Source organism: Scyliorhinus canicula, chromosome 13 (assembly GCF_902713615.1).
Source record: "Scyliorhinus canicula chromosome 13, sScyCan1.1, whole genome shotgun sequence".
NCBI lineage: Eukaryota > Metazoa > Chordata > Chondrichthyes > Carcharhiniformes > Scyliorhinidae > Scyliorhinus > Scyliorhinus canicula.
The window spans coordinates 140,033,252-140,049,326 of record NC_052158.1 but is presented as its reverse complement, the minus strand read 5'-3'; the positions used below and the strand labels follow the sequence as shown (position 1 = coordinate 140,049,326).

At 40.5% G+C, this 16,075-nt stretch overlaps 1 protein-coding gene across 7 annotated transcripts in view; it reads right to left on the bottom strand.

Annotated features, from left to right (window-relative positions):
• Positions 1-16,075, bottom strand: part of dipk2ab (divergent protein kinase domain 2Ab) — a 242,217-nt gene that overhangs the window by 118,862 nt on the left and 107,280 nt on the right. For all 7 annotated transcript variants that reach the window (XM_038816602.1, XM_038816601.1, XM_038816600.1 and 4 more), the window contains one exon: positions 13,030-13,333. In XM_038816602.1, coding sequence (XP_038672530.1) covers positions 13,030-13,333 — 304 coding nt within the window. The remainder of the gene's footprint in view (positions 1-13,029; positions 13,334-16,075) is intronic.

Here is a 16,075-nt window from a genome sequence, read left to right as displayed (position 1 = left end):
TTGTCTGTCCGAATTTGCTACCTTCTGCAAAGCTGACTCTCGCCCCACCCCCCCTACCATTCCCAAAGAACCTCAATAACCACAAATTCAAGCAGTAGTCCCAATCTACCCCTTGGACATCCCATTACTATTTCCCTCCAACTTAACATAACTTTGCCAACAAATACAAATTGGTTTCTACCCTTCAGCAGGTTCTCATACCTTCAAGTTTTATACTGAATTGTCATCGGTTGCTGGTTAACTTTGTGCAACTTTGTCAAATTCCTGCTGAAAGTCTTGATCCATCATGTTGTAAAGCCCATGCATGTTGCTCAGCACTTTTTCAAAGAAGCTTGATTAGTAAGGGTTTCCCTCTTTGAAACCATATTCATTGCAGTTTATTCTTATTGTATCTTCAGTTTGACACCAGATCCCATCATTTTACAGATTTATGCACTTGATACAAAGATTAGAAGGGAAATTACCAACACAAGGTTTCTTATGGTTTTTACTTTTCTGTAGCCGTAAGAATCTCATTATTTTCCAAACTCAATGCTGAAGTAGATTGTTGAGGTCTCAGTAGAAGGTAGAAAGAATCTTGCACAAGAATGCAAGAAATAAGAGAAAGAGCTGCTCCACGGCATGGAGGCACAGTGGTTAACACTGTTGCCGCAACAGCGCCAGAGACCCAGGTTCAATTCTGGCCTTGGGTGCTGTGGAGTGTGCACTTTCGCCCCGTGTCTGCGTATGTTTCCTCAGAGTGCTTCGATTTCCTCCTATAGGGGTTACGGGGATAGGGCGGGGAGTGGGCCTCGATGGGGCACTCTTCAGAGGGCAGGTGCAGATTCAATAGGCCGAGTGGTCTCGTTCTGCACTGTAGGAATTTTATTCGATACTATCATGGCTGAACCCATGCTTCCTACCCACTCCTAATGTCCCTCAATGCCTTGACAGACCAAAATTCTGTCTATTCCACCCTTAAATACATTCAATGATGGAGCATACACAACCTTCCAGGGTAGAGAATTTTCAAGCTTTCAAACATTGACGACGTCTTAGTAAAGTAAATTCCCATTTTGTCGCAAATGAGAAGCCTCTTATCCCGAGATGGTACCCTCTTGTTTTAGATCCCCTGACCAGTAGTAACAATGTGAGTGTTTACCCTGCCAATTCAGAATCATAGAATTGTTACAGTGCAGAAGGAGGCCATTTGGTCTATCACGTCTGCACCAACCCTTAGGTGCATTCCCTGTAGGCGTAGCCCCACCTAATCTGCACACCTTTTGACACCAAGGGGCAATTTAGCACGGCCAATCTACCTAACCTGCACATCTTTGGCCTGTGGGATTAAACAGAGCATCCAGAGGAAACCCACACAGACACAGGGAGAAAGTGCAAACTCCACACAGACATCCAAGGCCGTATTTAACCTGGATCTCTGGCACTGTGAGGCAGCATGCTAACCAACATGTCACCATGCCGCCCTACTTCGTAGATTTCAATAAAATCACTTCTTTATTCCGAACTCCAGAGAACACAGGACCAATTTACTCAGACAATCCACTCATCACATGGACCAATTTTGTGAAACGCCACCTCCAATGCAAGTGTACCCTTCCTGCAACATGAAGACAAAAACTGCACACAGTATTCCAGATGTGGTCTCACTAAAGCTCTGTACAATTGTAACAATACTTTGTTTTATTCCTGTGTCCCACTCCCCTTGCAGTAAAGGTCAACATGTCATTTGACTTCTCAATTGCCTACATGTTACCTTCCTATATTTCTTGTACAAACATATCAAGTCTCTGTGCATCAACACTTACAAATTTTACACTTAAAAAAAATATTCTGCTTTTCTGTTCTTACAACCAAGGTAATTAATAATAATCTTTATTAGCATCACAAGTAGGCTTGCATTAACACTGTAATGAAGTTACTGTAAAATCCACTAGTCGCCACTACGGCGCCTGTTCAGCTCCATGGAGGGAGAATTCAGAACGTTCAATTCACCTAACAAGCACGTCTTTTGGGACTGGAGGGAGGAAACCGGAGCACCTGAAGGAAACCCATGCAAACTTCCCCCTATTATACTCCATATGCCATCTTGTTCCCCACTCACTTAACCTGTCTATATCTCTTTCAGCCTCTGTGCCCTCCCCACAACTCACCTCTCTACCTACCTTTGTATCATCAGCCACACATATTTCTCTCAGTCTCTTCATCCAATTCATTAACTTAGCTGAGGATCCAGCAAAGATCATTCTGGCACAAATTACAGCCTGCCAACTTGAAAAAAATCCTGCTCATGTTCACACTCTCCTTGCGGTCTGAAAACCAGTCCTCTATCTATGCTAATATATTAATCACCAATTCATGAGCACTTATCTTCCCTTAACATTCTCTGGCACCTTACCGAATAGATTTTGAAAATCTAGAGAATTATATTTACTGGTTCCCATTTAGCTGCCCTACTACTTTGTTATGACTGGTTCCCCCCATTGATGTACGCCATTTTGTGATCATAACAAATGAGCTAGCGCCAGATTATTATGCTTACAGGTGAGGGAGTGATGAACTGCCACCCCTTCTTTATTCAACTATTCAGTTGGTTACCAGATTAACTTAAAAGTATCCCTTCCCTCAGGATAACTTTTCCCCTGTCCGAATGTATTCATGATTTAGAAGGACCCAATTTAATCAGGCTTTCTTGACGTAAAGAGTGAATTTATTAGTTACTAAAATGCCAGAAAATAATCAAACACAACAGACATACACACAGATTACAGAAGGGAGACTAAAAATTAAAGTTAGAGATATACAAATCAGCCTTTTGTTTGTCTGTGGGTAGAAACGTTGTGGCTGTTAAGTTGGGTGATTTCCAGTAGCATTGACCTTTGCAATTGATTAGGAGATTTTGGTTTGGCAAGTTAGCTGGAATGAGTTGTCCTACTTCCTTTTCAACTGTGATTTTGCTGGCTTGATTTGCTTCCAGCAATCAAGAAAAGAGAGAGTTTTTACCTACAAGAACTAGGATGTCCAGTGAGTTGTCCTTCAACTGTGACCTAAACAGCACACAGAAGTACAATAGAGCTAGAACACCAGACAAGCGGAGACCAGGGTATCCTTGTGTATTCTTAGAAGGGGAAAAAGACAAACATGTCTAGGATGCAACTCGTAGTTGGTTTCGGTCGAGATGGGAGTGAGCTTCTATTATCTCTGCAGGAGATTACAGTTCAGTTTGTTTTTTTTTTACAAGGCATCCCTTCTTTTGAAATGTCTCGGCCTGAGAAAGACATTCCATTGTCTGCCTCGGGACGGAGTATAATTCACATTTGAATTCCAGTAAGTGGTCACTCTGCAATTTTAGCCAGTTTTGCTTGTGTTTTTTTTAAAAGAATTGTAATAAATTTGTCAAACAGAATTGCCATTTTGCAAAACCATGGTTAATTGTTCCAAACAGTTATGTTCTAAATTATATATTTCAAGTGCATTGTTAAGACTTACTTAATAATAGAGTCCAGCATTTTTCCAATAACTTATGTTAGGCTAACAGCCTTCTGCCCTTGGTTTAGTCAGCGTAAATCTGTTGCGAATTGTATTTTTTGATACTTCATGAGGCTATGATTTCAAAGTCATAATACTGCCTTTTAGAAAACAATCCATGACAAATGAATAGTTGCTAATCAATATTTACATGGTATTAAATAGGAATTCATGGAAATTAAATTGATTAAAATCCTTTACATTCAATTGAGATGATTGCTTACTGCACTTGGGAGGCAACCCATGTGAAAATTATGTAATTAAATGCCATTCAGTACAGCACAAGAATTGCACTCATTTATATCAGGGTACTAAGCAAAGGATTAATATAATGTAAATGAGGAATTTGCCACGTGATTTTGGAGTAAGGTTGGTAATTGTTTGCTATCATTTGTTAATGACAGCCTCAATGTAAAGGGTATTAAGAGTAATGAGTGGCATATTTTTTACATTTATAAATAGATGCTGAAAGAAAGCCCAACAGAAAGAGGCATGACGATGACTAGAAGTGTCCGAAACAAATCAGAAGGCTAGCTAACTTCAGGTAACAGCGCATCCATATTATATACACTTTTCCCTTTGAAAAAGGTATGCAGACATATCTTCATGAATTTATTGGTTGAGCACATGAATGTAATAAATATGCTATTGAGTTGAAAAACCATTCATCTATGCTGAACAAGCTTATCTCAGCCAAGGCAAGTTAGGGAAGAGATAAACCCCATTCAACTAGGCATGATTCAAAATCCTGATAATTATCCAATAATCTCAGTCAGAAAGTATACTTGTGTGGCCGGCTGTGGAGGAATTAATCAGACATAGCTGACTGCCCCTCTCTAGCCTGACGCCTGTTCGTAGACAGTACATATAGTCGAGTTTCCATTTATGTATGGATAAGACACAAAAGCCTACAAGTGCCAAGTCTGAAATGAGCAGTAATGAAAATTATATTGGCAGTTAATTTTGGAGCAATGAAAGAATCCATAACTGCAGCAATATGTTATTTTATACCGGTGATGAAATGGAAGTTAACATTTGGGGAATGAAAAAGTGCATTGAGTGAGCAGCAGCAGTAAGACCAGCATTTACACAAATTACAGTCAGATCAAGTTTCCTTATAAATGGCATTCCATTTGCTTAACAGAAGTCACCATAACTAATTTGTGGGTGTGCGTGTCAACGTGGGAGTCAGTGGTAGAGTTCTCTAACAAGTCAGGTGGTCAGGGCTTCAGACTCTACTTAGAGAGCACATATTTAAGCTAGGACTTCAATATAATACTAAAGGGTTACAATGTCATCATCTTTACAATGAGTCATTAAACTAAGGTCGGACTCATTCATCCAACGACGGTTTGTGGGGGCTTGCTGACATCAAATTCACCAACATTACAATTGTGGTTATACATCAACAGTACCTTGTTAGCCGCAAAGCACTTTAGAATAATGAGCAGGTGGATTTCCCCCCCCCCCCCCAATTTTATTCTTTCCTTAGTATTAAAACAAAATATCACAATTTACTTCCAAGGAGTAAGCTATACAGTCCAGTTAATTGTGCTGATCCAATAATTCTAAAATTCTACATGCACACGGAACACGTGTATAAACATCTATTGCAAATAACATTGTAACACATGATGGCAAACTTGAGAAAACCAATTAAGCTTAGAGAATAAAAATTAACCCTTTATTTGTGTGTGTGTGTGTGTGTGGTGGGGGGTATACAGGCAGTGCACCGTTCACAGCTCTGTGGGGTGGACAACTAACTAGGAATTAACAACTCTGGGAAGGCCTCCCTCGTCTCGGTCCCCGGGTGGCCAGCCACAGTCTTATAAATTTGGCAGTCAATGTTTTTCCCCATCATAGAATTTAGTGCAGAAGGCGGCCATTCGACCCATCAAGTCTGCACCCACCCTTCGTAAGAGCACCCCACACCTCCACCCTATCCTCGTCACCCGGTAACTCCAGCTAACCTTTTTGGACACCAAGGGCAATTTAGGATGGCCAATCCACGAGCCTTCACATCTTCGGTTCATTTATGTGCAGAAGCAACTTAAAAAGGGGCAACTTCTTTGTAGCTACGAAGCTCAGAGGAAACACTGCTAGCTGATGGACAGGGATGTGGAAAGTAGAGTTTACAAGAGACTGGTTGGCTGTTTGCGCTTGCGAAAGGAATTTCTTCACACTTGAGTCATGGGAATACTCTGCCCTGGAGGGCGATGGATGACTGCACCATCAAGTAGTTCAAGGCTGAGGTGGACAGTTTTGAATTCTTGAGGAAATCAAGCTCTTGAAAATCGCTTATTGTCACAAGTAGGCTTCAAATGAAGTTGCTGTGAAAAGCTCCTTTGGGAGACAGGTGAGAAAAAGTAGAGTTGCTGTCAAAGATCATCCATTATTTTATGGAATGACAGAGGGCTGGCTGATGGGGACAAATGTCCAACTCCTGGTCCTATCTCGCATATTATTTCTTACCTCAAAAGATTCATTATTTTGACAGAAACATGTATATAAATATCTAATGCAAATAACAGATTATAATGTGTGACGGCAAACCTGGGAAAGTTTGCGAATAAAGAAACTGTACGGTGAATCTTGTTCCAGATGGTGGTCATCACCTGGCATTTGTGTCATACAAGTTACTTGCTACATATCTGCCCAAACCTGAATGTTGTCCAGGGCTTGTTGTGCATGTGCATGACTGTTTCAATTTTGGAGCTGTGAATAGTGCTACTGTGCAAAATCAGGAATGATTTTCTCACGTCTGATGGAGAGAAGCTCATTGATGAAGCAACTGAAATGACTGGGCCAAGGACACTGATCTGAAGAACGTCTGCAGTGATGACCTGGGGCTAAGATGTTAAGTCTTCAACAATCACAACATGGGGGGTTTTTGGGTTACGGGTATAGGGTGGATACGTGGGTTTGAGTAGGGTGATCATTGCTCGGCACAACATCGAGGGCTGAAGGGCCTGTTCTGTGCTGTACTGTTCTAAATCTTCTAAATCTAAATCTTTCATTGTATGGCAGGTAAGAGACCAGCCAAGTGAAGGGTCCCTCCCTCCTTATACTTTATCAGGGTTCCTTAATGCCACCCTCAATCTAATGCTGCCCTGTCAAGGACAACCACACTCTTCCTCAACTTTGGAATTCAGCTTTTTGTTCATGTTTGAACCAAGGCTTTAATGAGGTCTGGAAACAAGTGGCTCTGGTGAAATCCAAACTTGGCATTAGTGAGCATGTTACTGGTGAGAAAGTACCACTTCATGGCACTGTTGAGGACACCTTCCATTAATTTGTTGACAATCAAGAGTAGAGCGTTGGTCCGATAATTGGCCAGATTGGAATTTCCTACATTTAGTGCACAGAACATACCAACTTTCCAAATTGCTGGAGGCAAAGGCATGGCTAGTTCCAGTGTACAAGTCTTCAATGCTACAGCTGGAATGCTGAAACGCATAGGCTTTGATGTATCAGTGCGTTCAGCATTGTCTCAATATCCAGTGTGACTCAAATTGTCTGAGGTTTGACATCTATAATGTTGGGGACCTGAAGAGGAGGCAGAGATGGATCATCCACTTGACATTGGCTGTAGATGATTGCAAATGCTTTAGCCTTGTCTGATGTACGGACAGCTGGGCTCAGCCACCATTGAGGCGAGGATGTACGTGGTGCCTACTTATTCCAGTTTAGCTGTCCAGTGACATTAACAACTAGATGTGGCAGAGCTTCGATGTGATTGGTTGGCTGTGGTTTAGTTTGATCTATAGCTTGCTGTTTAATATGCATCTAGCCCTGCAGCTTCACCAACTTGAAATTAATATTTAGGAATGTCAGATGCTGCTCCTGATATGCTCTTCGACACTTATTGAACTAGAGTTGTTCCCTGGCTTGATGGTAATGGTTCAGCGAGGAACATGTCAGGCCATAAGATTACAGATTGTGGTGGAACATAGTTCTGCTGCTGATAACCCATGGCACTCACGAGATACCCAGATTTGACATATGAGATCTCTTCTGAATCTATCCCACTTAGTAGGGTAACATTTCGCAGCACAATGGAACCCTCAGTGTGAAGTCAGAACTTCTCCACAAGAAGTGGAGTGCAGTCCGCTCCTACCAATACTGCCAAGGACAGATGCATCCGGAGTAGGTAGTTAACAAGGACAAAGTCAAGTAGACTTCTCCCTCTGGTTGGTTTTCCACAGGTCCTGTCTGGCAGATATCTACTCAGGAAGTGGCCAACTTGATCTGTAGTGGGGCTCAGAGCCACTGGTGATGGACACTGATGTCCCTGCCAGTGTAGATCTGTATGTCCTTGTTGCCCTCAGAGCTGCAGCTTAGGAAAAGAAGTCAAATACTGAAAGTGATTGCTGACCCAACTTAATTCGAGTTTACAAAAAATCTACTACAAAAATGCTTGCACGCTGTTTTTTCATTTGGTGATTATATTTGAATTTTTCACTTGAATTTTGAGTCAAGACTATCATGGTTCTGTAAGCTTCAACTTTATCTTTAGTGTCTTGCTTTTTTCAACTGGGGATATGAGGAATATGATTCCAGTTGAGGATTAAATATGCATTACAACCATGAATAATACAGGAATTTTCAACCTCGGTGCAAGCCTTTGCAAGTGTATGACTTGTGGAAACAAGAGTTTTGGCTATCACAGAGAATCCTAAATGGGTTACTGTTAAGTCCCTATATTTTGTTTGTCACTTTCTTTATTAGAAAAAAAGTGATTTGCCGCTAAACCTTCATGCCTTTTGTTTTCAAGTTGTTGGTTTGTTAGGTCACAAAACATTAAATTTTAATGGTATATCGATGCATGAAACAATATCTGTATGGTCAATGTGTGTCTATAAATGTGGGTCTATAAGTTGTTTAGATTAGCGGTTCCCAACTTTTTCCTTTATGAGGAGCACAGATGGTCATGAAAAGCTTTTATTGACCACAAAGTATGCAAGCAGTTTAAAATTTTTTTTTTTTTTACATAGCTTACGTCTGACAGGAGCCAAACTTGTATCAACTGGTATTAAAAATGCAGCTATTTCTAATAGTTTATGATGCACACTCACAAATACACATAATTGTATTATTTTGTTCCACGGACCATCTGCAATATTCTCAAGGATCACAGGTTGGAAACCACTGGTTGACAGCACCCTTCTATTAGATACATGCTTTGATTATCAATTACTTTAGGCAGCACAGTGGTAGCACTGTTGCTCCACAACTCCAGGGTCCCAGGTTCGATTTCTGGCTTGGGTCGCTGTCTGTGCAGAATCTGCACGTTCTCCCCGTGTCTGCGTGGGTTTCCTCCAGGTGCTCCGGTTTTCTCCACAGGTCCCCAAAGAAGTGCTGTTAGATGAATTGGACACCGAGTTCTCCCTCAGTGTACCCGAACAGGCATCGGAGTGTGGCGCCTAGGGCATTTTCACAGTAACTTCATTGCAGTGTTAACGTATGTCTACTGTGACAATAATAAAGATTATTCTTATTACTTCTGTAGCCCCTCAGTCACTTTGACTTTCATTCTCAGCTATTTATTCAGTAGCATTCATTAAGTATCTATGTTGCCTATTGTTAGTTATCAATGTTGATTTTTATTTGCCATTGTTCTGCCTATTTGTACATTTTGTCCGACATGTTATATTTGTTGATCAACAGCCTTGGAATAGAATGTTATTTTTAAATTCATGACAACCTGCAGTTTTTACCCATTTCCATAGTTTCAGATTCCAACTCCTTTAAGTGACAGCTCGACCGCTTTTTGGCTGGGGCAGAAATCATATCAAAGCAGCAACCATGCCAGAGGGGTCGCCTGGATTGGTTTCAATTGTTTAAAACGTTCATAGAGAATTTTTCTTGATTAGATTTCCTAATTGGTCTTGATTTTGTCTGTTTTTCTCTTTTCCCAAGAGAAAACATAATTTTCAGGAGTGTGTATATCTTGTGATGCATTTAACAGCACATAGAAATTAGGAGCTGGAGTAGGCCATTTGGCCTTTTGAATCTGCTCTGCTATTTAAAAAGATCATGACTGATATGCCATCTCAGTGCATCTGCATAACCCCCACTTTCCATTGCACCCAAAAATCTATCGACCTCTGTATTGAATATACTGATCGACTGAGCATCTTGTTATCTTTGGCAGAAAATAACAAATTCACAACCCTTTCAGTGAAGAAATTTCTCATCTCAGTCTCAAATAATCGGCCCCTATTCTTGAAACTGCATCCCCTTGTTCTAGGTTTCATATACACCCCGAGTCCTTTCCTAATCTTGAATGCTTCAATGATATCACCTCTTATGCTTCTAAACTCCAGAGAAGTGGGTTGATGGGAGCATTTATGAAAGGGAGGGGGCAGTATCTTAGGAGAGCGAGAGCCATCTACAAAATCAACTCACATGGAGTCGGACAATACTTCCCATCAAGAATCACTGGCAACTCTTTATTTCTCTCTCTCGCCTGAGCCTAGGAATAGAAGTCAATTGTTGTGCAACTGCTACCTCAGCCAAGAGAGCCAACTCAATACAGATCGAGAACTGAACATGGGATCTGTTGGTCGGAATAACTCAATATCACAACGGCTCAATAATTCATCAGGAGAGCTCTAATTAGATCTGACAGTTTGCACAATGAGCACAGTTTGCTCATTGATTGCCACCTTTATTTCTAACACCTCAATTTTCAATAAGATGAAGTTTAATTACATTATGTCTAACTTATAGACATTATGGCAGTGCTTCTAAACACAGACTGACAAGCACATTCCTACCATATAATTGGACAAAAAAGAAATGTATCAAATTTGGTGAAAATCACAAAGAAATTAAGCAAATCACATCTACAGAAGGTTTTGCTATTTTCCAAAAGAAAACATCTTGCTGAGTTTGGTGAAGATCAGATGCAACACAAATGTAAAAATGTAGATGCCACATCCAAATTAAACAAAATGTATAGCAGCTTTCCTCCAAAGACTCCATTAATTGATAGCAAAAAGAGGTCTCTGAAAGTTATACTTGGGGACGGACAGCATTCGTAGTTTTCTGCCTTTTCCCCTCAAATGCTGATGCTTACTTGAAAACAGTTCCACAGGCACAAGAGCCGGATCCAGTACTGTGCCCAAGTGGTCGCTCTTCATACTTGAGCCTGGAGTCAGATGGTGTGCAATACTCACTTAAGTGTAGAGGACATCTCCAGAAAGCAGCATCACCAATCCTATCTTCATCCAACATCTAAACATAACCTTTCCAATAACAGTCACTGGATAGTGATTTTTCCCCTTTTCAAACACAGGCGCAACAAGGAAAACTACAAGCTCCTCAGTTTCTGCCGTATCCGAAAACAAAATTCATCACAGATTGAAATCTGTCTTGAGGGCTTGGTGTAAAGCATGTAAAACTAAATAAATGTCAAACAACTGGATTAGAATACAACACATTACTAAAGCAGCTCATGACAGAATTCAAGCGGCCAACAGGAATTATCTGAATCGTTTGACAGCCATGTTTGTTACCAATGCAATTCTATAGTTCTAACTGGGGTACATTGAGGCAGTAATGTAGGAATATTTTTGGTGATGAGAAATTGGCTGGGGCACACAGGTGTAATCAGTACATGTCTGTAATTATGAAATATATGTAATCATACATCTATTATATCAATTCATAATAATAGCATCTCCAATCACCCTGCGTTAATCTAATTTCGTACATGTCACTCAAACAATGGGGTCCATGAGAATTTGGCTGAAAGTTACTGTCTATGGCATATGTGGAACGATCCTCCATTTGTATAGAGTTCTGCAGATTTCACTTTACACTGTATATTTTTTTCATTAGTCATTTTGAATAAATTGAATAAGTATGCAATTACATTAGAGCGTAGCTTTAGGAATAGTCCATTCAGCCCTTCAAGCCTGCTCCACCATTCAATAAGATCAATTTATGTCTGTCCCCATAACCCTGCACTCTCTTTTCTATCAACAAAATTGGTCCAGCTCTGCTTTAAATAAATTTCCACTGTTCTCTGGGGAAGAGAGTTCCACACGAACGACCCTTTGAAAGAAAATTCTTCTTAGATCAGTCGTCAAAGGAGACCCCAGGTCTATTCTTCTCCCATTAACGGAAACATTCTTCCAGTAGCTACCCTGTCAAGACCATTCAGGAGCTTACAAGTTTCAATAAGATCACCTCTCAGTTCTTCCAAATTTCAAAGTGTATAGGCCCATAGGCCCCCATCTTTCGTCATAGGATAAAGTCTTCATCTCAGGAATACATCAAGTGAACCCTCTGTGCTGCTTCTAATGCAGTTTTACCCTTTATCAACTAAGAACTCCAAAAGCTGTAAACATTACTTCAGATGTGGCCTCATCAATACCCCATGCAGCTTCAGTAAAATTGGCCTCTTTTATATTCCATCCCTCTTGCAATAAATATCAACATTCCATTTCCCTTCCTAATCACTTGCATTATGTTGTATACTAACTTTTTCTAACATGTACCAGGGCACCCAGATCCCTCTCGACTGAGTTATGCAATCTCTCCTATTTAAATAGTATACTGCTTTTACATTCTTCCTGCCAAAGTGTTCAAGTTCACATTTTCTCACATTATTCTCGATCTGCCAAATGTTTGTCCACTCATCTAACCTGTCCAAATCCCTTTCCAGACTCTACCTCCTCTGGTGGCACAATGAGAAAATCTGGACAGCTTCAATGTATCCAATTTCATATTTCTCAGCTCTTATATCATAGGATAGAATTTACAGTGCAGGAGGCGGCCATTCAGCCCATCGAGTCTGCACCGGCCCCCGGAAAGAGCACCCGACCCAAGGTCAAGACCTCCACCCTATTCCCTTAACCCAGTAACCCCACCCATCACTAAGGGCAATTTTGGACACTAAGGGCAATTTAACATGGCCAATCCACCTAACCTGCACATCTTTGGACTGTAGGAGGCACCCGGAGGAAACACACGCACACACGGGGAGGATGTGCAGACTCCGCACAGACAGTGACCCAAGCCGGAATCGAACCTGGGACCCTGAAGCTGCGAAGCAATTGTGGTACCCACAATGCTACCGTGCTGCCCTTATACGACAAGATCCAGTGAAATGTCAGTCTGAGGACGGGAAAGGAAACCTGTTGCATTTGAAGTAAACACATTTTGCACAAAACAATCACAATTAGTAATTCAATTCTGGAACAGTGGATGGCTGAACCCAAATTAAAACTGTTCAGCGTGCCAATAGAACCTCCCACATTGTCCTTTCTTTGAATACAACAATAAATAATTTAATAAATTATTAAATTACTTTAATAATTTAATGTGTAGAAAGTGGTGAGGATTCTACAATTCTATTACCACTTGCCGTAAAGTAAACCATTATGACAAATGTTTGGCCAACTCAAAACAATTGTTAGCCATCTTTACAAGAAATCAGAAAAAGGTGCCAATGAATTATGATTCTTTTTGAACGGAGACAAACAAAAAACTTACTTTGTTTGATCAATCTTTTGTCTGCCACGATTATGTTTTCAGCATCAATAATTATGACTTTCCCATCCCGAGGGCCAACGGCAAAGTTGTCAAAGCTGACATCGAGGAGGTAGAGCGCAAATTCAAAATCATTGTTGGTGAGCTGTTCAGCAATTTCCAGCAGCTGCCAGGCCAAGTCTACTCGTTTTTCCCAGGGTGCATTATAGAAACTCCAAAGTTCATTGCCTACATAATTTACAGCAACCATTCTCCCACAGGCTCCAAGGTACTTTGCAAAAGGCCATCCTTCATCTGATGGAAAACTCTGCAGAGACAAGGGGGGAAAGAAAAATATCAAATATCATCACGTTGAAGCTTAATAATTTATAATACAGCCTACAGGCTATGCAGTTTTGGACATTCTTGCACCACATGGGTCATAGGTTCAGGCTCCCATATAGTGCTTGCAATGTTATATTCTCTCAGCTACACTATATAACAACTGCCTTCACTATGGCATTAGAAACAGAAGTCACGTATCTCTCAGGCAAGACTGACTTGCTACATGGTATAACGGTGTTACAAAGGTGGTTACTGCCATTTTCAAAGAGAAGCTATGGAAGGAGAATAAAAAGAGTACAAATAAAGGAGGCCATTCTCAGCTGAAACTATCAAACCTAAACCATTCATTTATGCAATTAAACTCTTCCTTTCCAAGCACTTATCCAGTTTCCTTTCAGAGCAGACTGGCCATTTGGCTAATTGGGAGACTACCCCAAGTATCCTTAAAATGATAACTCATCAGTAACACCCACATCCAGACTTGCCCCAGCTTTGAAAGTCCTACACCTTTCATGAATGGGGGCAATCCACCCCTTCTTCCTTTGTTATAAATATTATTCCATCTGCACAGTCGTTACATGTTACTATTGTTCTAGTTACTGATTTTCCTCCTATCAGAATCAATCTTTGCCCATTAACCTAATATCTTAAAAGGGGAAACTTAATTCTACAGTTAAATATTACGTGGTCCTGCTACTAGTTCATTTGTAAATCTCCAGAAATTAATGCACGAGTCCTCTGGACACCAGGTCATTTCACAAGGTAATTCAGATTAAGTGTATTCCATTGTCACAGACCCCATACCACCTGACAGAGCAGTGTGTTTACTTGTCAGATCACTGGATGTGGAAAAGAAAAAAAATATATGAAACACTAAGCTCAAACTAGAGTAGATGATTCCAACATAATTAAGGGATTAAGGGGATTTGAAGTGGAAATTGCCATCACATCAGAAAACAAAGGTCTGAACTCACAGCAATGCATTGCAATGATGGTGTTGTAGGAGTATCTCTTGGGCAAAACCAGAGCTAGAGATAACTTCTGGAATCGACATGCAGCTCCAATAAATACACCACTCATTTCTTACAAAACCTTTTCTTCAAGAAGATCGCGGATGTCTGCCTTGCATTAAATCCGGAATGATGTCTACTGAATTATACACGCAAAAGCTTGATCTAATTTCAGGATTAACAGAAAATTTTCAGCGATTCCTCTGCAGTCTCACCTCTACATACTGGCAGAAATGGTGGTAAAAATCCACACCACCACGAGGAGAAAAATAGGAATTTGTATATTTAAATTAAAAGACTGCTTTAGTGTCTCGTCGCACTTTGCATCTCCAACCTGGAACGGGTGCACTTCTTCATGGCCAATCACTTAATTTGCTAAATGGTCTGAATGAGGCCAAAACCCAAAGATTTTAGTGCACTTGAAGAAACAGAAAATTCTGGGTGTACTCGGCGTTTCAGTTTGACGATCTTGCCTCAGAACTGTTCATGTGGAAGGTCAACCTGAAACATTAACTCGGTTTCTCCCTATACAGGTGCTGCCACACCTGAGAATCAACAGGATTTTCTATTTTTATTTCAAATTTCTAGCAGATGCAGTATGTTGCTTTCGTAGGATACAAATGCATTTGGACATTATAATGCAATGATTAGCAGCAACAAGGGTGCCAGATTGCGTTTAAAAGAACAAATTTACCATGAATGGCTCAGTGCCAATTGGTTTGTAGAAATAAATTGTGGCAAAATAAACAATTTATTTTGTTCCGCGGGAGCATTAGTCATTCCAATTATAATTTGGTGAGCAGAGGCTCTCATTACTGATGCATTTTCATACATATATATTGCATCATACACCTATTTGTGATTCAACCCTTAAATGTTGCAAGATTGCTGTGCTTACAACAAACCATTTAATCTATTGGTACAGCATTAGCTTAGTAACCACATTTTAGAAGTAACTCCTTGGGTTGAAACATTTTAACTGAGTGTGCATAAATACAGATGCTATTAATGCTCCAATTACCTTCATTCAACGTTCCTTAGGTAGCACCTTCCAAACCCCACAACCACTACCAACTAGAAGGACAAGGGCAACAGATACATCAGAACACCACTATCCGGAAGTTCCCCTTTAAGTCACTCACCATCCTTACTTGGAAATATATCAACGTTGGAGTCAAAATCCTGGATGTCTAACAGCACTGTGGGTGTACTTACACCACATGGACTGCAGCTATTCAAGAAGGCAGCGCACCACCATATTCTCAAAGACAACTAGAATGGACAATAAATGTTGGCCTAGCCAAGGAAGCCCACATCCCATATATTTTTTTAATTAACCGCTTTAAAATTGGTTTCAATTTCAAGTTTCAACATCAAGCATATACCACTAGAAACTTTAAATGAATCCATTAAAAAGAGCGTGTAACTATTTTTCGCTTTCCTAGTCTAATGAACTTGTGTGCATTTGTTCCCCCCCCCCCCCCAATAGGAATGCCTCGAATCTGGTTGGTTTTTTACAGGTTTTAAATTAATCAAATCTTCCACAGAACTATCTTCCAACATTTACCCAAGTGGATACTTGTCCCTTTCTGCCAATGGCATTGTAACCCCGCCACATGTTGGACCAAGATTATATTGCTGCTGAGTTCTTTTGCTTTGCAACCAGTGAGGGATGTATGCCTGCCTGATTAAGCATTGCATACAAATGAAATTAG